The sequence below is a fragment of the Humulus lupulus genome, chromosome 3, assembly GCF_963169125.1.
Source record: "Humulus lupulus chromosome 3, drHumLupu1.1, whole genome shotgun sequence".
NCBI lineage: Eukaryota > Viridiplantae > Streptophyta > Magnoliopsida > Rosales > Cannabaceae > Humulus > Humulus lupulus.
This window is the reverse complement of record NC_084795.1, coordinates 32,666,643-32,690,227: the sequence shown is the minus strand read 5'-3', so window position 1 is coordinate 32,690,227 and position 23,585 is coordinate 32,666,643. Positions and strand designations below refer to the sequence as shown.

The 23,585-nt window shown below is 37.1% G+C and overlaps 1 protein-coding gene across 1 annotated transcript in view; it reads right to left on the bottom strand.

Annotated features, from left to right (window-relative positions):
* LOC133823871 (nudix hydrolase 14, chloroplastic-like) overlaps positions 1–19,841 on the bottom strand; it is a gene marked incomplete at its 3' end in the record, with an annotated part of 32,585 nt that extends 12,744 nt beyond the window's left edge. The window contains exon 1 of the mRNA XM_062256723.1: positions 19,768–19,841. Coding sequence (XP_062112707.1) covers positions 19,768–19,841 — 74 coding nt within the window. The remainder of the gene's footprint in view (positions 1–19,767) is intronic.
* Positions 19,842–23,585: the final 3,744 nt, after the last annotated feature.

Here is a 23,585-nt window from a genome sequence, read left to right as displayed (position 1 = left end):
CACGGTCTTGAGTAAACCTTCTAAGACTAGTTAAAATTATTAGCTTACAACTTAGTTATCTAAACTAGTCATTAACGTGTTGTAGCCAAACATATCATAAGTTGTCTTACCCAGATTCATTAGCGCTTGCTTGTGGAAATCTTCTATCCAGAAGCGAGTCTTCCCGCTTAGATAACACTGTAGTGAAACCACACAGTGACTCATATTAATTATTGCAATTATCTAATATTGTTCATTTGTAATTTGGGCATTGAAAGTCTAATACTTAATTCTTATCATGCATTGGCGCCTAGAATTTTTTTTATTCTTAAGAGTCAGGGAAAACTGGTTTCCATAACCAGTTTAAAGGTAGGGTCCTTAGTTATCTTAGTCCCCAAGGCGTACCCTTGAGTATTCGTAATCGATAATGAGCCCGCGTAGCCTTAAGTCTAGTATTAATGGGGTCTACTACGCGTTCTTGCAAGTTTTGTAAAAACGCCATTAATTCATCTTGTTAAGAAAATACCCATTTTTTTTTATCTCTTATTAGAAAACACCATCAAGGTACCTCTCTTAGGGAGAATTAGTTACAAATTCTTATTCTTTTTAATTTCTTAAATTATTTTGAAAAGAAAACCTTAAAATAAATACCCTTTTAAAAAGTGATAACCCTCTAGAATGATTATTTGGTTTGTTTTTAAGGAAATACTATTTTAGTGTTTATTTTCATAAGTGTGCAATTGGACCCATTAATTATTTTTAAGAAAACTTTTCTTTAATTAATTTAAGGAACATTTTCTAACCAAGTTAAAATGATTTAAAGTCCATTCGCAACAAAATTTGTGAATAAATAGGTTTTGTAGAAATTTGTTATAAAAAAACCTAATATTTTCTAAGTGTTGGAAAACTGTCCTTACAAAATCCCAAATTTGGAACACCGCCATTTCTAAAACACTTACTTTTTGGGCATAAAATTTTACAGGTTCAAACCTTGCTATAACAAAAATAATCTTACATAATTTCAGCTCAAACAGAGCTCTCTTTCACAGTGAAAGTCATTCACAAAATCCCTTACTTAAACTGTCTAGCTTTTGCAAAATTCCAGTTTTGAACCCCCAACTCTTAAAAATCATAACTCCGAAACTACAAAGAATTGTTAGAAACTGTTATATGAGCTTAATATTAAATATTTCAAGAACACTCATTAAAAATTTTAGCAAAAAATAATAATATTTTCCCATTAAACTAATTGTTCAAAGTTTTAAGGTTGGAACTATCAAATCTTAATCCAGCTTGCACTATATTCCCAAAAAGCTCATAACTTGAGTCATTGAAAATGTTTTACAGTGGTTCAAGATGTTAAAATTATGTACTCTTTCCAAATAATGCATTACAAAAACTTTCATTGAATAATTACGTCGTTTAGGTATGATTTGACCATTTGGAAGCCACTGTAAAATTTTAGCAGCAAGCATGCATCAATAAATCCTATGGAACTTTGGATTCCAAGCTACTAGACACCACATAAACTACATGCATGCATCATCAGCCAACTAAATAACATTATTACAACCCAAATAGCTAATTTAACTCATAAAAGAACAATCAAGCTCAGTTTTGGTAAAGCCATTAAAATATTATGGTAAGAATCAAGATTTTTACCTCTTTATGCTCGATAAAGGGCGTAAGTTTCTATGGTTGGCTCTAGACTTTCCCCAACATTTCTCCACCTCCAACAACACCCTCAAACCATAAATATCAGATTATACTCAAGAAAATTGAGTTCAGACTTAAGAGAATAAGACTTAAAACTCTAGAAAGGACTTTTACCTTAAACTTGGTGCTTGAACTTGTGCATGCAAGTGTCAAGCTTGCATGTACTTGGAATGGGCTCTATGGACAGCAACAAGTCTTGTTCTCCTTCAATGGAGAGTAGATAATAATAGAAAAATATTAAAAAAAATAAAAGAGATGGAGGAGGAGTTGTGGTGTTCAGCTCCTACAAGAAGAAAAAAAAGATAAAGGATAAAATGACCTACTTTGGACTTTATTTGAGCTCTAGAGTTAGAAGCTTCAATGAAGCCAAACTTTTTGAGAGAGAGAGAGAGAGGGAGAGTGTGGGCCGTACAAGAGAGGGAGGGAAAGAGAGAGTCTGATTTTTATACTTATTTTTTTTTCTCTATTTCTTTACTTGTTGAATGGTATTTGAAAAATACTCAATGCTAGCTAGGTGTAGGTAAAAGTAGTCCTTTCATATATATTTTTTTATATATATTTTTTCTTTCTTGAAGAAGAAAACCAATCATGGCCTTTTAAGAGCATATGATCAGTCAATCCTCTAAATTCCCCTCCTACCCCTACTTTTTTTTTTTATAAAGAAACAAGGCTTTAGAAATTCCAAAAGGTCAAAATGGTCATTTTGCTACTATAAATTCCCTACACATTTTTGCATAGTTTCATGAAATAATACCTTATGGTAAAATTTTAAATAGGATAAAGTGTGACACCATGAATAAAATAAATTCATGGTCATAAATTAAAATGATACTTTAATTAAATAATGTAATTTCCCACTAAAGACTATTCATACCACTTAAGTGACATTCCTTAATAAATATCTCTACATTCTAATTTTTACAATTCATGAGAGCCATATTTTATTAAAGTATTTTATTTTATTTTATTTTATCTTCCTTATTTTATGCCCAATAATAATTTTTGCCATAATTAACCAAATTCTTAAAAATATGCAAACTGAGAATTTCCCAGATAGGGATTTTTTTACTCGAATAAAAATCAAAAGTCTTGTTAAGGCCGAAAATCTCATAATTTCCATAAGGGCCAACATTTAACATCGTGAATTTATTGTAACATAAATTGTTCCTCTGAAATAATACATAATACATGGAATTAAAAATACTCGAAACTAAGGTTTACCTGGTGCCCTAAACGCGAGGCGTTACAACTTTTTCACAATGGAATCACTTTTCCATTGCAATTGCTTTTCACCCATCTATAAGAATTGAAATTCCATTAAAAAAATGGATGGAATTGTCATTCTTATGTAAAACTCTATTTTGTCTTTTTTGGTGCATCAATTATTTTATTTTTTAAAATTTCAATGCATCATGTTTTGTTGTTACTTTGTTTAAAAAAAAAGTATTGTTGTTACTTTTTTTTGTTTTCTTAAATGTGCTGTAATTTTTATTTTATTACAAAACTAAGATATATTGTTTTCTAAATATTAATAATCTACATTGGCTTTTATAACTATTAATTAAAAAACTCCAATATGACAACCCATAAAATAATAATTACTCAATTAAAAATATATATTTTATGATTATGGTTTCTACAATTGGGTTGATAATTAATGATTGTAAGCACATAATAGGAAATTTATGCAATGTTGATGTTTATTTTATTAAGCGGCCTGCAAATAAAGTTGCCCATTCCCCTAATAGAACTTCTTGTTTACAAGCTAACCAGGTTATATAAATAGAGTGATGTTCCTTTGCATAGTTTAATGTCTCTCTTATGGGAGGTTATTTCTAGTTAATGTAGTTTTATACTTTTATTCAAAAAATATATATTTTAATAAGATTTAAAATAAAATTAGATTTATGAATTTTTTTAATAAAATACAAAATTTGATTAAGTACTAATGATATTTTATTGTACTTCTTGTTATATTATTTAAAATAATATAACGTTAGATTAAATAATGTGACAAAATGTGTTTTGTCACAGCTTGTAACATTTTTTAGAGTCACAAAATTGCACACATGTTTGTGCCCAAATGTGACATATTTTGGAGTTACAATTGTAACTCCCAAATATTACCCAATAATGTGTAGATTGTGTGTTACACATTTGAGTTTGGATTTCACAAAGTCATTATGAAATATGGATGTTGAAGACATGTTTTTAACTCTCATTAGGTGTGTGGAGGTTACAAAATCATGTGGGAAAGAGTTTGAGACGTTTTGGAAAAACTGAAAAAAATTGTGCTGAAAATGGCCTGTGGCCACGACCACTGTTTATCCCTAGCCGCGGCCTGGGGGACAGAGGCCAGTGGCCGCGGCCAATGATGCTGACAACCAATTTCTTTTTTTAGTTTTTTCTAATTTGAATGGTTCTAACATCCCAAGTAACTCCCAAATCTCCAGTTTAATTCCATAAACATCCAATTAAACATTGGTAATAGCCATGGGGTTAGTGGAATTTGAAATTCAAAGGGTATCTCAAAATATATAAATAGGAGTCTAATGCTCACTTATAAGACACACCATTTTCTATTCAAATAACACTTACCTGGAAAATACTATTAGAGAATATATGTTGTTGCCTCAATGGAAAAGGTAATTTAATACTCTATGCAAAATATTACAAATAAATAATGATTGATTAAAAAGAGTGTTACAACTCTATAACTGAAAATACAAACAAACAAAGAAAGGAAGAGGAAGAAAGAGAAGAAGAGAATGGTGAAAGATACAACTCTAAACAAAAGATTACAAGTAAGGGAAAGGTGTTTGAAACAAAAGAAAATAAGATTACAATTCTAAACAAAAGTTACAAATAAATAGAAAATGAAAATAAGAAGAAAAGCAATAGAGAAAAAAATGCAAGAACAAAACAATAGTAAACTCTCACTTACACACCCTAAGTGAAGAGGGTTGGGGATCACCAACTTGAACAAGGTTTAAAACCTTTGTCCAAAAGCTTATTTTCCCCTAACTCAAGCACTAAGGGATCTCTCATAGATTTTTGGAAATGCTTTATGGAATAATCAAGCCTCAAGGTGTATTTTCTAGCCCAGTGCTTTGTGGATGGAAAAATGGTGTGCCTTACAAGTGAGCATTAGGCTCCTATTTATAGAGTTTGAGATACCCTTTGGATTTCAAATTCCACCAACCCCCATGGCTGTTACCAATGTTTAATTGGATTAATTTGGAATTAAAATTGAGAATTGAGAGTTATTTGGGTTTTTAGAACCGTTCAACACATTTGGAAAAAATTGAAAATTTGGCCTGGAATGAACTTGTGGCCACGGCCACTGCTTTCTGTCCCCCAGGCCGCGGCCACCATCATTCAGTGGCCGCGGCCACAGCCCATTTTCAGCACTTGAAAATGTGTTGTTTTTCCAAACGGTTCCAAACCCTCCCAAATGACTTTGTAACTCCCAAAACACATTATTGGGGTTAAAATCATATCTCCAACAACCATATTTTATAATGGCTTTATGAAATCCAATCTCAAATGTGTAACATATAATATACACATTATTGGGTAATATTTAGGAGTTACGAATTTGTAACTGATTTTGTAACTCCAAAATATGTCACATTTTGGCACACACATGTGTCCAATTTTGTGACTCTCAATAATATGTTACAAGGTGTGACAAATCACATTTTTCACATTATTTAATCTAACATTATATTATATGAAACAATATAACATTCCCCCACTAGATTAAATAATCACTTTTTGTTACACTTATTTAATCAATCAAACATTGTATTAAAATATAATATTCCCCCACTTAATTAAATAATCACTCTCTATAGAAACCTTTGCATTGGTGCATAAAGTAAAATATCTTTCGACTTGAATTTTACCTTAGTGTAATTATCACAAAGTTTGTTGAAATTTTGGTTGCCGAAGCATTGAACCACTATCCCTTGATAACAAACCGGTGATAACACACACACCTTTGTTGTGTTCACTTGAGATCTCAATGTCTCACTTTTGCACCGTTAATGGTCATGTGCACATTCCATTCATAGACTTTTCTTGAGAATGACTCCCAATTCTCATGAGGGGCGGCACCACCCCTAGGTCTATATAGGTAGAACTCTTACAGTATTTTGTTACCCTAAAATACTTGTCTTTTCAAGACTGGGTTCTATTAAAAAACCTTTCGGTTTTAACCCTCATTTTGGTAACACACTAGTACTCATATCTCAGATGGGACAAAATTTGAGTACTACTATTATTCACTTGATTGACTTGTTATTACCTATTGAACCTAATACTAGTTTGGTTACTAGTATTAAAATAGGTTACCATCAACCGTGAATCTCTTTAAGGAGTCTAAGTCTCACCCCTTGAGATGTAGAAATGATTCCATTTGAATCATTTCTTTTCTCATGTATGCATACTTAGACACTCTCATTATTTTATTCAAACTTAGTTGCTAGCCATAGTTTGATTAAAATAGTTACCCATTTAAAATAGTGATTTTGACCATAGTCAACACCCTCGCTATTTTATAGTTTTATACCCAAGATAAACATTTTCCTTGAATATTAATTCTAGAAACCTCTTTGTTTCTAAAATTCTCCTTTATGTTTTTAATTGATGCCTTCTTGAATCAAAATATTACAAACAATGATTTTAGACACCAAACATGTCTAGATTTGTTCATTCTACACATATATAGCCAATGTGATTTTGAACGTGGAATTCCAAATCACCTATTTGATAGAATGACCAAATTAATCAATTAATTAACAACAAAATAAATTGATTAACTTTGGAGCATCACCCCCACATTTCTCACATAGTGACAATAAAATATCACTTTAAAATAGAAATCTCTTCATTTCTAATAAGTCATTTATCCTCCAAGATAAATCTAGACCTATGATTCTCAAAGTTCATCATGAGTTCTTAAGCTTCATGATAAACACTCAATAGATCAAGATAAAAAACCTCAATGTTTATCTTGATTCATTTACTTGCTAAAGAAAGGCACACTTATTTGAAAGTAACTTTCACTTGGTTTCTTTCTTTTATATATTTCACAAAATAAAATGTGAACACAAGTGTAATGTGAGAATTTCTCAAACAAATAATCACATTATGAAATAATAGGTCTACGCACTTACCTATTATTTTAACAAGTTCATTTTGAAACTTTGTTAATGTCTCACCCAAATGTCTCATAGCAAAATAAAGAATTATCATAGAATAATACTTTAATTTTATTGATAGCTTTCAAGAGTACAAGCTTTATTACAAAATAACAATTTTCTCAACAAGGCATATAAACATGGTAATCATGCTAGGATCTCTTCTTCCTTTTCTATAACATTTACCTCATTCTCATGTGGGTCCTTTCGGTGCCTACATACTCTAGCATAATGCCCGGGTCTTCCACAAACAAAACAATGACCTCTCATGTCTTTGAATTGTCCATGATCTTTCTTTGGACCTAAAGGGTTCCCATTACCATTTTTGTTGTTGTTGTTGCCCTTGGAATGCTTGTGTGAAACTGCATTGGCCTTGGAAGTCTCATCTTTAGACTCATTCACACCCTTGTCTCTTATTCTCGATTCCTCTTCAATTCTAATGTGTTTTTGGATCTCTTCCAAAGTGTAATCCTCATTCTTATGGAGGATTCTTTTCCTATAGCTCCTCCAAGTTGGTGGTAATATTTCCACTATTGCACCAACTTGGAAGGCCTCGAGAAGCTTAATCTTGAGAACTTTCAACTTGTTCACAATCACTTGTAACTCATGAATTTGAGGTAAAAGAGTTTTCCCATCAATGAAAGAAAATTCAAAATATTGAGAAATTAAGAACTTTCTTGTACCTTCTTCCTCAGCCTTGTACTTACTCTCCAAGGCATCCCAAATCTCCTTCGCGGATTTGGTATTGGTATAGAGGTCATATAGCCTATCGGATAGGGCATTAAGGATATGACCCCTACAAAGAAGGTTATACTCTTCTTTCTTTCTTCTTTTCTCCACCTCTTCGGGAGTGTCTTTGTCGGATGGCTCGGCTAGAGGTGCCAAGGATGACTTAAGGATGTAGGCTATCTTGAGTGTTGTCAAAAGGAATTTCACCTTGTCTTGCCACCTAGTGAAATTGGATCCATCAAACCTGTCCAAACTCACTAGGTCTTGGTTCATGATCTTGATGGTCTCCCCTTCCATTGAAACATAAAAGGGATAAGCTTTTGATTGTTAGAGAATATATATTATTGCCTCAATGGAAAAGGTAATTTAATACAACTCTATGCAAAATATTACAAATAAATAATGATTGATTAAAAAGAGTGTTACAACTCTATAACTGAAAATACAAACAAACAAAGAAAGGAAGAGGAAGAAAGAGAAGAAGAGAATGGTGAAAGATACAACTCTAAACAAAAGATTACAACTCTAAACAAAAGTTACAAATAAATAGAAAATGAAAATAAGAAGAAAAGCAATAGAGAAAAAAATACAAGAACAAAACAATAGTAAACTCTCACTTACACAACCTAAGTGAAGAGGGTTGGGGATCACTAACTTGAACAAGGTTTAAAACCTTTGTCCAAAAGCTTATTTCCCCCTAACTCAAGCACTAAGAAATCTCTCACAGATTTTTGGAAATGCTTTCTAGGATAATCAAGCCTCAAGGTGTATTTTCCAGCCAAGTGCTTTGTGGATGGAAAAATGGTGTGTCTTACAAGTGAGCATTAGACTCCTATTTATAGAGTTTGAGATACCCTTTGGATTTCAAATTCCACCAACCCCATGGCTGTTACCAATATTTAATTGGATTAATATGGAATTAAAATTGAGATTTGGGAGTTATTTGGGTTTTTAGAACCGTTCAACACACTTGGAAAAAACTGAAAATTTGGCCTGAAATGCACCTGTGGCCGCAGCCAGGGACATCAGTGGCCGCGGCCACTGCTTTCTATCCCCCAGGCCGCGGCCACCATCATTCAGTGGCCACGGCCACAACCCATTTTCAGCACTTGAAAATGTGTTGTTTTTCCAAACGGTTCCAAACCCTCCCAAATGACTTTGTAACTCCCAGAACACATTATTGGAGTTTAAATCATATCTCCAACAACCATATTTTATAATGGCTTTATGAAATCCAATCTCAAATGTGTAACATATAATATACACATTATTGGGTAATATTTGGGAGCTACAAATTTTTAACTAATTTTGTAACTCCAAAATATGTCACATTTTGGCACACACATGTGTCCAATTTTGTGACTCTCGATAATATGTTACAAGGTGTGACAATTCACATTTATGTGACAAATCACATTTTTCACATTATTTAATTTAACATTATATTATATGAAACAATATAAAATTCCCCCACTAGATTAAATAATCACTTTTTGTAACACTTATTTAATCAATCAAACATTATTTAAAATATAATAAATACACCATAGAGGCTTGATAATTCCATAGAGCTATTTCCTTGAGAGATCCCTTAGTGCTTAGAGAATAGGGGGAAATAAGCTTTTGGACAAAGGTTTTGAACATTGTTCAAGTTGATGATCCCCACTACTCTACACTTTGGTTGTGTGAGAGTTTGTGTTCTTATTATTGTTCTTTTTATTCTTTTGTTCTTCTTATTATTATTTACTTGTATTATTATTGTTTTGAGTTTGTGATCTTCTTCTTCTACATCTTTTTTATTTACTTGTATTTTGAGCAATAGACACAATAGTTTATCTACCATCTTGTCTTTTGTATTATTTTTCTTAGAGTTGTATTTCAGTTTCTCTATTCCCATTGAATATAATATATTCTATAACAATCAAAAGCTTAATCCCATGTTTGTTTCAATGTAAGGTGAGACCATCAAGATCATGAACCAAGACCTAGTGAGGTTGGATAGGTTTGATGGATCCAATTTCACTAGGAGACAAGACAAGGTGAAATTCCTTTTGCAACACTCAAGATAGCCTACATCCTTGAGTCATCCTTGGCACCTCTAGCTAAGTCATTCAACAAAGACACTCCCGAGGTGGTGGAGAAATGAAGGAAGAGAGAAGAGGACAATCTTATTTGTAGTGATCATATCCTTAATGCCCTATCCGAAAGGCTATATGACCGCTATACCAATACCCAATCTGCGAAGGAGATTTGGGATGCCTTGGAGAGTAAGTACAAGGCCGAGGAAGAAGGTACAAGAAAGTTCTTAATTTCACAATATTTTGAATTTTCTTTCATTGATAGAAAAACTCTCTTACCTCAAATTCATGAGTTGCAAGTGATTGTGAACAAGTTAAAAGTTCTCAAGATTGAGCTTCTCGAGGCCCTTCAAGTTGGTGCAATAGTGGAAAACTTGCCACCAACTTGGAGGAGCTATATGAAAAGAATCCTCCATAAGAATGAGGATTACACTTTGGAAGAGATAAAAAAAAAACAATAGAATTGAAGAGGAATCGAGAATTAGAGACAAGGGTGTGAATGAGTCTAAAGATGAGACTTCCAAGGCCAATGCGGTTTCACACAAGCATCCCAAGGGCAACAACAACAAAAAGGGTAGTGGGAACCCTTTAGGTCCAAAGAAAGATCATGGACAATTCAAAGACGTGAGAGGTCATTGTTTTGTTTGTGGAAAATCCGGGCACTATGCTAGAGTATGTAGGTACCGAAAGAACCTACATGAGAATGAGGTAATTGCTATAGAAAAGGAAGAAGAGATCATAGCATGATTACCATGTTTATGTGCCTTGCTGGGAAATGGTTATTTTCATGTAATAAAATTAAAGTATTATTCTATGATAACTCTTTATTTTGCTATGAGATTTGTGCTATGAGATATTTGTGTGAGATATTACAAAATGAACTTGTTAAAATAATAGGTAAGAGTGTAGACCTATTATTCCATAATGTGATTATTTGTTTGAGAAATTCTCACATTACATTTGTGTTCACATTTTTGATTTTGTGAAGTATATAAAAGAAAGACACTAAGTGAAAGTTACCTTCAAATAAGTATGTCTTGCTTTAGCAAGTAAATAAATCAAGATAAACATTGATGTTTTTTATCTTGATCTATTGAGAGTTTATCATGTGGCTTAAAGGACTCATGATGAACTTTGTGAATTAAAAGTCTAGACTTATCTTGGAAGATAAAAGACTTAATAGAAATAAAGAAATTTCTATTTAAAGTGATATTTTCATTTTATGTGAGAAATGTGGGAGTGATGCTCCAAAGTTAATCAATTTATTTTCATAATGGTTGATAAATTTGATCATCCTATCAAATAGGTGATTTATAATTCCACAATCTAAATAACCTTGGCTATATGAGTATGGAATGGATAATTCTAGAGATGTTTGGTGTCTAAAGTTATTGTTTTTTAATATTTTGACTCAAGAAGGAATCAATTTAAAAAATAAAAGAGAATTTTAGAAACAAAGAGGTTTCTAGAATTATTATTCAAGAAAATGTTTATCTTGGATATTGAAATATAAAATAGTGGGGGTGTTGACTATGGTCAAACTCACTATTTTAATGGTGTAACTATTTTAATCAAACTATAGCTAACAACAAAGTTTGAATAAAATAATGAGAGTGTTTAAGTATGCATACATGGGAAAAGAAATGACTCAAATAGAATCATTTTTATATCTCAAGGGATGTGACTTAGACTCCCTAAAGAGATTCACGATTGATGGTAACCCATTCTAATACTAGTAACCAAACTAGTATTAGGTTCAATAGGTAATAACAAGTCAATCAAGTGAATAGTAGTAGTACTCAAATTTTATCCCATCTGAGATATGAGTACTAGCGTGTTACCAAAATATGGGTTAAAAATGAAAGGTTTTTTTAATAGAACTCGGTCTTGAAAAAACAAGTATTTTAGGGTAACAAAATACTGTAAGAGTTCTACCTATATTGACATAGGGGTGGTGCCACCCCTCATGAGAATCGAGAGTCACTCTCAAGAAAAGTCTATGAATGGAATGTGCACATGGCCATTAACGGTGCAAAAGCAAGACATTGAGGTCTCAAGTGAACATAACAAATGTGTGTTATTACCGGTTTGTTATCAAGGGATAGTGGTTCAATGTTTCGGCAACCAAAATTTCAACAAACTTTGTGATAATTACACTAAGGTAAAGTTCAAGTCAAAAGACATTTTACTTTATGCACAAATGCAAAGGTGTCTATAGAGAGTAATTATTTAATCAAGTGGAGAAATATTGTCTTTTAATATAATGTTTGATTGATTAAATAAATGTTACAAAAGGTGATTATTTAATCTAAGTGGGGGAATGTTATATTATTTTAAATAATATAGTGTTAGATTAAATAATGTGACAAAATTTGATTTGTCACACCTTGTAACATATTTTTAAGAGTCACAAAATTGGACACATGTGTGTGGCCAAATGTGACATATTTTGGAGTTACAATTGTAACTCCCAAATATTACCCAACAATGTGTAGATTGTGTGTTACACATTTGAGTTTGGAATTCACAAAGCCATTATAATATATGGTTGTTGGAGACATGTTTTTAACTCCCATTAGGTGTATGGAGGTTACAAAATCATGTAAGAAAGGGTTTTGGACGTTTTGGAAAAACTAAAAAAATTGTGTTGAAAATGGCTTGTGGTCGCTACCACTGTTTATCCCCAGCCGCAGCCTGGGGGACAGAGGCCAATGGCCGCGGTCACTGATACTCTTGGCCACGACCAGTGAGGCTGACAACTAATTTCGTTTTTCAAATTTTACCAATTTGAATGGTTCTAACATCCCAAGTAACTCCCAAATCTCCATTTGAATTCCATAAACATCCAATTAAACATTGGTAACATCCATGGGGGTTGGTGGAATTTGAAATTCAAAGGGTATCTCAAACTCTATAAATAGGAGCCTAATGCTTACTTGTAAGACACGTCATTCTCAATCCAAAAAGCACTTGGCTGGAAAAATACACCATAGAGGCTTGATAATTCCAAAGAGTTATTTCCTTGATAGATCTCTTAGTGCTTAAAGAATAGGGGAAATAAGCTTTTGGACAAAGTTTTTGAACATTGTTCAAGTTGGTGATCCCCACTACTCTACACTTTTGTTGTGTGAGAGTTTGTGTTCATATTATTGTTCTTTTTATTCTTTTGTTCTTCTTATTCATATTTGTAACGTCCCAAATTCCCTAATGTGGCTTAGTGCCTTGATTAGGGGGTAAGGAGGGAAATAATTGGTTTATGGTATTTGTAACGCTCTACTACCTTAGAGTCATTACTAAGCGAGTTTAAAATGTGCAATTAACTCGCTAAACGAGGTTTTTAGAACAAAAGTGTGATTAAACAAAAAGTCAAGGCTGTAATCTTTAAAAGTAATCTATTTCATTGAAAATTCCAAGAGTCTAACCTTTGGGATCCCAAAAAAAGGTTTATAAAACATTTAAAACTTAGAATAAGTTTACAGATAACCAACTATCAAAATCACAGTTTATTACAGCCATTTCTCAAAATGCCCCCAACCAAAGCAGTCGGGCAGGCCAAACATGTACGCGCCGCTCCACGCTCTCCATACTCATGGCTGGTTGACTTTTTCCTTGCCCTTACCTGCAACACAGAGCACCCATGAGCCGAAGCCCAGCAAGAAAACTCACACATCACAAAACTTATGCCTATTATACAACCACTATAATAGATAACTAACAGACAAACAGATAGTCCATTAGTCTAAACATATATGGCCATGCCGTCCCAAAAGCATTACCAAAGCTTAGGATCTCGGTCTTCACCATAAGGATATCCCATGTATCCATTAGGGTCTCACCCTGGTGGTATGCACTCTGTGTGCCAAATGTTACTCTCGGCCCCACTGCCGTTCTCGGCCCTTTGCCGTTCCCGGCTCCTTGCTGTTCTCGGCTCCTTTGCCATTCATTCAACTATAACCACATATAGCTTAACTTAAACAACATTTAAGCATACAATAATTCAATCAAAGCTACATCTTAACATGTGATACAATCTAGGGCCGTGCCCTGCAACAATACTATGGGCCCATGCCCTGCTCTACGGGCACTACAGTTTTCTTACCTGTATCCCGAGCTTCACAATTCACCAAAGTCACGAGCACGGTCCTCTATCCCGAGCCTCTCCGAAAACCTAGTCACAACACATATAAAACACTCTTTAATACTAACCAATCCAAAACCACTTCCCGGGACCAATCGCATACTCCTGGGACCTCCAATTTCCCTAAACAATGCAATGGAATCATCCCCCGAGCCCTCGGGGCAAATGCCCAAAATTGTAAAAATCTCCCTGCCAAAAAATGGCCTAGTGTCGCGGCGCCCAACAAGGAGGGCCGCGGTGCCTAGAAACTCCCCTGCTGCCTGATGTAGCCTTGCGTCGCGGCACCAAAGAACAGGGCTGCAACGCCCCTTCGCGAACCCAGAAATCTAGGTTTTCCCCTGCATTTTTCCTGAGCCAAAACACTTCCAATCTAACCCAAACACATACCTAAACCCCAAAACCAATTTAAAACCCCAAATGAACCATTTCACAACCTATAAACACCAACAACAAGCTCAAACACACAATGACACCCAAAATCCATACTTTGGTTTCAGATTTCAGAAACTTAAACGAGTAGGCCAAAAACTTAAACCAAAGCTTGAAAAACTTAAACCATGCTTCCAAATTCTTAAACCACATCAGATACGAAAATTCAAAGATATATAAAACTCTTACCTCAATCAAGAATTCAACCTTGAGCTGCTATCCCAATCAAATTCCAAGCTCAAACACAAACTCAAGCTGAACCTATCCTCAATTCATCCCAAGAATTCACCAAGCAAAACACATAACTCAATTCTCAATTCCATGATATTCTTAACTGAATTTTACAACAAATGCACAGAGTTTCCTTACCTCAATATGCTGAATACTCCTCTAAGTTTCCTAGCTTTAATCCCCTTCTTGATCCCAAGAGATTTGCCCTTCTTCCCTTCCTTCTTGCCCTTAGGTTTTTCCCTTTTCTCCTCTAGGTTTTCTTCCAATTCCAGCAAGATCAAAATATGGCTAAGTGATAAACGTGAATCACCTTTTTCCTCAGCTGAAGGTATCTAAGCCCCTGCCAAAAGACTATTCTACCCGTTATCAAAATCCTTTCCTAACTAAACCTCAAGGGCATTCTTGCCATTCACCTTTCTTACAAATCTACCATCTTTCTTATCTAAAATTGTTACTATCAATAGTTACCAATGGTCACTCAAGTTACTCAATCACCATTAACCATTAGCTCACAAACTCAAAGTGTAAAATTCCCAAAATACCCCTAGGCTCCTCCCGAGCTGGGTATTTAATCCCGTTATGACTTTTAAACTAATTAGCTCCCTAGGACTGTCTCGGAACGTGCAACACAATAATATCACCACTCACAAGTGGTACTAATCACATAACACAATTATTACATTTATGCCATCAGCGGGCTAAAATTACCATTTTACCCCTAACATACAAACGGGGCCCACATGCATATTTATACCAACTAAACATGCATTCTAATCACATATTCATTCAAATTCATATATTAACATGTTAATTCACTTATTGCCCTCCAGGCACGCTAATCAAGATCCTAAAGCCTATTAGCAAATTGGGGTGTTACAATTATCCCCTCCTTACAAGTATTTCGTCCTCGAAATTACCTGAATAACTCGGGATGCCGCTCCTGCATATCAGACTCAAGTTCCCACGTTGCCTCTTCAATCTTGCTGTTCCTCCACAACACTTTAACCAAGGCGATGGTCTTGCTCCGCAAGACTTTGTCCTTTCTATCAAGAATCTGAATAGGCTTCTCCTCGTATGATAAATCCTGATCCAACTCCAAATTCTCATAGCTCAACACATGAGTAGTATCTGATACATATTTCCGGAGCATGGATACGTGAAACACGTTATGAACCCTTGATAGAGCTGGAGGCATCGCTAATCTGTAAGCCACCTCTCCAACTCGATCTAGAACCTCGAAGGGGCCAACAAACCTGGGGCTAAGCTTGCCCCGAGCACCGAATCGTTTCACTCCTCTCTGGGGCGAAACCTTAAGGAACACATGATCACCGACCTGAAATTCCATGCTTCTGCGTCTCAAGTCTGAATAACTCTTCTGGCGACTCTGGGAGGCGAGCATACGAGCTCTAATCTTTCTAATTGCCTCATTGGTCCTTTGAACCATCTCAGAACATAAATATCTTCTCTCACCTGTCTCATCCCAGTGTATCGGTGATCTGCACTTTCTTCCATACAACATCTCATACAGAACCACTCCGATAGTCGCCTGATGACTATTATTTTACGAGAACTCAATCAATGGGAGATACTTACTCCAAGATCCCCCAAAGTCCAACACATAGGCTCGTAACATATCCTCCAATATCTGAATCGTCCTTTCAGATTGCCCATCTGTTTAAGGATGATAGGTGGTACTAAACCGTAACTGTGTGCCCATTTCCTTCTACAGGCTCTCCCAAAACTTGGAGGTGAAGGTGGGGTCCCTGTCGGATACTATCGACCTCGGAGCCCCATGAAGTCGAACAATTTCCTTCACATATACCTCAGCATACTGCTCCACAGTATAAGTTGTCCTCACAGGTAAAAAGTGGGCGGACTTAGTATACCTGTCCACAATCACCCACACTGAGTCATGCTGGCCCACGGTCTTCGGCAATCCAACCATAAAGTCCATGGTAATATCCTCCCATTTCCACTCGGGAATCCCTAGAGGCTGCAATAACCCTGCTGGCCTCTGATGTTCAGCCTTAATCCGCTAACAGGTTAAGCACCTAGCCACATAGTCCACCACATCCCTCTTCATGCATGTCCACCAATACAAAACTCTCAAATCTTGGTACATCTTCGTAGTACCTGGGTGTAAAGAGTAGGGAGTGGTATGGGACTCATCCAGAATCTCTCACCGAATATCTGAATCGATTGGAACACAGATCTGTCCTTTGTACTCAATAAACCCATCTCTGAGATAGAGAAGTCCTTGGTCGTTCCAGCTAGGACATTCTCTCTACGTTCAACTAACTAAGGATCCCTTCCCTGTGCCTCTTTAATCCTCTCAAGGAGCATTGACTAAAGAGTTATGTTGGCTAACCTACCAACCACTAACTCTATACCTGCTCTGGCCATCTCCTCAGCTAATCTGTCCGATACCTGCCTCGAATTAAACAACTGTCCTGGGCCCTTCCGGCTCAATGCATCAGCCACTACATTAGCCTTCCCAGGATGGTATAAGATGTCACAATTGTAATCCTTTACCAATTCCAACCATCGTCTTTGGCGCATGTTCAAATCTTTCTGAGTAAAGAAATACTTTAAATTCTTGTGATCCGTGTATATCTCGCACCTTTCACCATACAGGTAATGTATCCAAACCTTAAGTGCGAATACCACTGCAGCCAACTCCAGATCATGTGTGGGATATCTCTGCTCATACTCTTTTAATTGCCTTGATGCATAAACTATTACTTTCCCAGCTTGCATCAACACACATCCCAAACCCTGTCTGGAAGCGTCACAGTAAACCACAAACTTCTCATTGTCTGTCGGCAGGCTCAACACTGGTGCAGTAATCAATCGCCACTTCAATTCCTTGAAACTATTCTCACACCGATCTGTCCACACATACTCGGTCTTCTTTCTTGTCAACTCTGTTAATGGAGTAGCAATCCTGGAGAACCCCTCTACAAAACGCCGGTAGTATCCTGCCAACCCAAGAAAACTTTTGACCTCAGGAACGCTGCTCGGTCTAGGCTAATCTCTCACTGCCTCTATCTTACTTGGGTCAACCAGTATCCCCTCCTTACTGACAATATGGCCCAGAAATGTAACTTGCGGTAACCAGAACTCGCACTTACTAAACTTGCCATATAGCTTATGCTCTCTCAATCGCTGCAACACCAGGCGCAGATGATGCTCATGCTTTGTCTCTGACTGGGAGTACACCAGTATATCGTTGATAAATACAATCATAAACTTATCCAGATAATCTTTGAAAATCATGTTCATCATATCCATAAAAGCTGCTGGGGCATTGGTTAATCCAAAGGACATAACCAGAAAGTCATAGTGCCCATACCTTGTTCGAAAAGCAGTCTTTGGTATGTCCTCCTCTTTAATCCTCAACTGGTGATAGCCTGACCGGAGATCAATCTTTAAAAACACCGTACTCCCTTGTAACTGATCAAATAAATCATCGATCCTAGGCAGTGGATACTTATTCTTAATGGTCAACTTGTTCAACTCTCTATAGTCAATGCACATCCTAAGCGATCCATCCTTCTTCTTAACAAATAACACTGGAGCACCCCATGGCGAGAAGCTCGGTCTGATGAATCCCAAATCCAGTAACTCCTGTAACTGAATCTTCAACTCCTTTAACTTTGCCGGAGCCATTCTATAGGGTGCCCTGGACACTGGCTCCGCTCCTGGTGCCAACTCTATGATGAACTCAATCTCCCGCTGTGGCGACAATCCCAGAAAATATGCTGGAAATAAGTTTGGAAACTCACATACCAATCTGGTTTCATTCGGTCCCACTGTTACCACTCTAGAGGTATCTACAACACTTGCCAGGAATCCTATGCAACCTTCCTGCATCAAGTCTCTAGCCTTCAGTGCTGAGATCATAGGCACTCGCGGTCCATTCACCATCCCCACAAACATGAAAGGTACCTCGCCTTCTGGTTCAAAAGTCACCATTCGCCTCTTGCAATTAATCGTTGCTCCATACCTCGTTAACCAATCCATCCCTAATATCATATCAAAATCATCCATGTCTAATTCAACCAGATCAACAAACAATTCCCTATCATCTATCTCTACTGGTAATGCTCTAATCCATCTCCTAGAGACTACCAGTTCTCCTATTGGTAACAAAGTCTGAAAACCCCTAGCATACACAATACTAGGTCTACAAAGCTGGTCTATCACCCTAGCAGATACAAATGAGTGGGTAGCCCCTGAATCAATCAATGCAGTATACAAAGAACCAGTGCTAGAGATCTGACCTGTCACAACTGAGGGACTAGCCTCCGCCTCAGTCTGAGTCAAAGCGATTACCTTAGCAGAAGCAAGACTGTCTCCCTACTTTGGCTCCTCTTTCTTAGCTTGTGGGCAGTCTTTCTTCAGATGGTTGGCACTCCCACAAATAAAACATGCCCTGATCCGGCACTCACCTTGATGGCGTCTGCATCGAGGACACACTGGAAATCTCCTCCAGTTGTCACCTCCGCCGTGACGGCCACCAACAGAACCTCGTACTCTCCTATCAGAACTAGGAGGAGCAAATGAATCTGGAGCTCTTCTTTTCTGCTCACTGGGGCCACTGCCCCGACTAGACCCAATAAAAGAAGGCACCGTCCTCCTGGCATCGCGCCTAACGGTGCTGTCTTTCCATATCTGATCCTCAGCCCTCTCTGTAGTAAGGGCCTTATCCACCACTTGAGCATAAGTAGTAGTCTTTGAACTCAAGGTAATATTCACATCACGGGCGATCATCACATTCAACCCCTGTATAAATCTATCTCTCCTGGCCACATCTGTCGGCACTAAGTCTGGCGCAAACTTCGCCAATCTATCAAATCTCAGGGCGTACTCAGTAACTGATAACCTGTTCTGAGTCAGGTTGATAAACTCATCAACCTTCGCAGCTCGAACTGCTACGCTGTATTATTTCTCATTAAAGATACTCTTAAATTCTTCCTAGGTCATAACTGTAACATTCCTCCGCTGACTCACTACATCCCACCAGATGCGGGCATCCTCTCTAAGCATGTAGCTAGCACAAGCCACCCTTTCATTTCCTTCAACTCTCATGAAATCTAAGATTAAAGAAATCATATTCATCCACTGCTCGGCCCGCAGTGGGTCTGATCCACTCTTAAAGGTAGGAGGTTGTTACTTCCTGAATCTTTCGTACAAAGGTTCCCACCTGTTCTCAACCACAGGCTGAACCGGCACTGGCGCTACATTCTGCTGAATTGGTAACCCTGTGACCTGTGAAGGGGCATGTTGCCTCATCTGACGAAGTTCTTCCTCCGTTCTCTGTAATCTAGCCTCCATTTCGGCTAATATCTATTGCCAGTTCTGTGGGGCAGGTGGAGGGTCCTGACCCTGATTATCATCCTCGGCTCTACTGCCGCGGAGTCTAGATGATTGTTGAGGCATTACAACTATATGCCTGCAATCAGTGACACCTCTCATCAGGCATGATAACAAAATCCAATTCCACCTCCCATTCTCAACAACCAACCAAGATCAACAATCCATATAACATACAAATAACATATAACACACAACGGGCCATGCCCTAACATCATGAATATGTTATTTCATTCATCATGCTCTTTCAAACTAAACAGGCAAACAGGGCATTCAAGCACATATTCAATCATAATAATCAACCATACCAATCAACCCTGAGTCGAGATTTTCAATGGCAGCGAGCGTACGTGTTCGGTCAATCTCCAGAACCAATAAACCTCGGCTCGCTCTGATACCAAGTTGTAACGCCCTACTACCTTAGATCCGTTACTAAGTGGGTTTAAAATGTGCAATTAACTCACTAAACGAGGTTTTTAGAACAAAAGTGTGATTAAACAAAAAGTCAAGGCTGTAATCTTTAAAAGTACTCTATTTCATTGAAAATTCCAAGAGTCTAACATTTGGGATCCCAAAATAAGGTTTATAAAACATTTACAACTCAAAATAAGTTTACAGATAACCAACTATCAAAATCACAGTTTATTACAACCATTTCTCAAAATGCCCCCAACCAAAGGAGTCGGGCAGGCCAAACATGTACACGTCGCTCCACGCTCTCTATACTCATGGCTGGTTGACTTTTTCCTTGCCCTTACCTGCAACACAAAGCACCCATGAGCCAAAGCCCAGCAAGAAAACTCACACAGCACATAACATATGCATATTGTACAACCACTATAACAGATAACTCATAGACAAACAGATAGTCCATTAGTTTAAACATATACGGCCATGCCGTCCCAGAAGCATTACCAAAGCTTGGGATCTCAGTCTTCACCATAAGGATATCCCATGTATCCATTGGGGTCTCACCCTGTTGGTATGCACTCTGTGTGCCAAATGTTACTCTCGGCCCCACTGCCGTTCTCGGCCCTTTGCCGTTCCCGGCTCCTTGCCGTTCACGGCTCCTTTGCCATTCATTCAACTATAACGACATATAGCTTAACTTAAACAACATTTAAGGATACAATAATTCAATCAAAGCTACACCTTAACATATAATACAATCTAGGGCCGTGCCCTGCAACAATACTATAGGCCCATGCCCTGCTCTACAGGTACTACAGCTTTCTTACCTGTATCCCGAGCTTCACAATGCACCAAAGTCACGAGCACGGTCCTCTATCCCGAGCCTCTCCGAAAACCTAGTCACAACACATATAAAACACTCTTTAATACTAACCAATCCAAAACCACTTACCGGGACCAATCCCATACTCGCGGGACCTCCAATTTCCCTAAACTATGCAATGGAATCATCCCCCGAGCCCCTGGGGCAAATGCCGAAAATTGCAAAAAAACCCGTGCTCAGAAATGGCCTAGCGCCACGGCCCCCAACAAGGAGGGCCACGACACCCAGAAAATCCCCTGCTGCCTGATGTAGCCTTGCGCCGCGGCACCAAAGAACAGGGCCGCGACGCCCCTTCGCGAACCCAGAAATCTAGGTTTTCCCCGGCATTTTTCCCGAGCGAAAACACCTCCAATCCAACCCAAACACATACCTAAACCCCAAAACCAATTTAAAACCCCAAATGAACCATTTCACAACCTATAAACACCAACAACAAGCTCAAACACACAATGACACCCAAAATCCATACTTTGGTTTTAGATTTCAGAAACTTAAACGAGTAGGCCAAAATCTTAAACCAAAGCTTGAAAAACTTAAGCCATGCTTCCAAATTCTTAAACCACATCAGATACGAAAATTCAAAGATATATAAAACTCTTACCTAAATCAAGAATTCAACCTTGAGCTGCTTTCCCAATCAAATTCCAAGCTCAAACACAAACTCAAGCTGAACCTATCCTCAATTCATCCCAAGAATTCACCAAGCAAAACACATAACTCAATTCTCAATTCCATGATATTCTTAACTGAATTTTACAACAAGTGCATAGAGTTTCCTTACCTCAATATGCTGAATACTCCTCTAAGTTTCCTAGCTTTAATCCCCTTCTTGATCCCAAGAGATTTTCCCTTCTTCCCTTCCTTCTTGCCCTTAGGTTTTTCCCTTTCTCCTCTAGGTTTTCTTCCAATTCCAGCAAGATCAAAATATGGCTAAGTGATAAACGTGAATCACCTTTTCCCTCAGCTGAAGGTATCTAAGCCCCTGCCAAAAGACTATTCTACCCGTTATCAAAATCCTTTCCTAACTAAACCTCAAGGGCATTCTTGCCATTCACCTTTCTTACAAATCTACCATCTTTCTTATCTAAAATTGTTACTATCAATAGTTACCAATGGTCACTCAAGTTACTCAATCACCATTAACCATTAGCTCACAAACTCAAAGTGTAAAATTCCCAAAATACCCCTAGGATCCTCCCGAGTCGGGTATTTAATCCCGTTGTGACTTTTAAACTAATTAACTCCCTAGGACCGTCTCGGCACGTGCAACACAATATTATCACCACTCACACGTGGTACTAATCACATAACACAATTATTACATTTATGCCCTCAGCGGGCTAAAATTACCATTTTAACCCTAACATACAAACGGGGCCCACATGCATATTTATACCACCTAAACATGCATTCTAATCACATATTCATTCAAATTCATATATTAACATGTTAATTCACTTATTGCCCTCCAGGCACGCTAATCAAGGTCCTAAAGCCTATTTTAAAATTGGGGTGTTACAGTATTATTATGTGATAATATGCATGATTATGTGAGTTATATTATTATATGACTAATATTGCATGTTTAAGTGTATTAAATATGTGTGTGGGTCGTTTCTTATTAGAATGACATTTTTCGTAATTTTGACATGTTGGGGGTATATTTGAATATATGGTTATATATTTGTGATATATGTTGAGACCACATTATTATGTGGATATATTTGGATTATTCGGTACGAGAAGATCCTAGCGAGCAAAGTAGCAGTTTGGTCATAACGAGGTCTGTTGACGCGGTTTTTCGCCAACAGTGAATTGTATGAATAACTAGGATGGATTAGTGCTTAATGGTAAACTGTAATAAGAAAATGACAATACTCAAGGATGTTGGCAATGAATTATCAAGAGAAGAAAAGTGATCACTCCTTTTTACGTGGTTCGGAGGTTAAAATCCCCCTAGTCCACGTGTCAATATTATTACTGTTTCATTTTCTTGCTATTTTTATAGAGTATTTGCCTTACAAGAAGAATCCAACCCTTTGCACTACCCAGGGTCTTGGTATTTATAGGGGAATGATCTCTGAGTAGGCATTGGGGTCATCCCGTAATCTCTTTATCCCTCACGTCATCTCTGTGACACTGATGATTAATATCTAAACCTTACACTGAAGTGTGGTCTAATAAGTAGGTAAAAATGGATAATGGGACGCATGGCCTAAATCAGGTGTGGGATGTCTGATCATGCACGTTTATATTGCGTATCCGGGAATTCGGGAATAAAACAGACACGTGATGTCTGTTATACGCATGTTTATATTCCGTGGTTGACTTTATAAAGATCCTGGGATATGTCAGGCCTCTGATGTACCACGGGCTTAATATAGTGCTAGCTCATGTTTTTTTGATGCCAT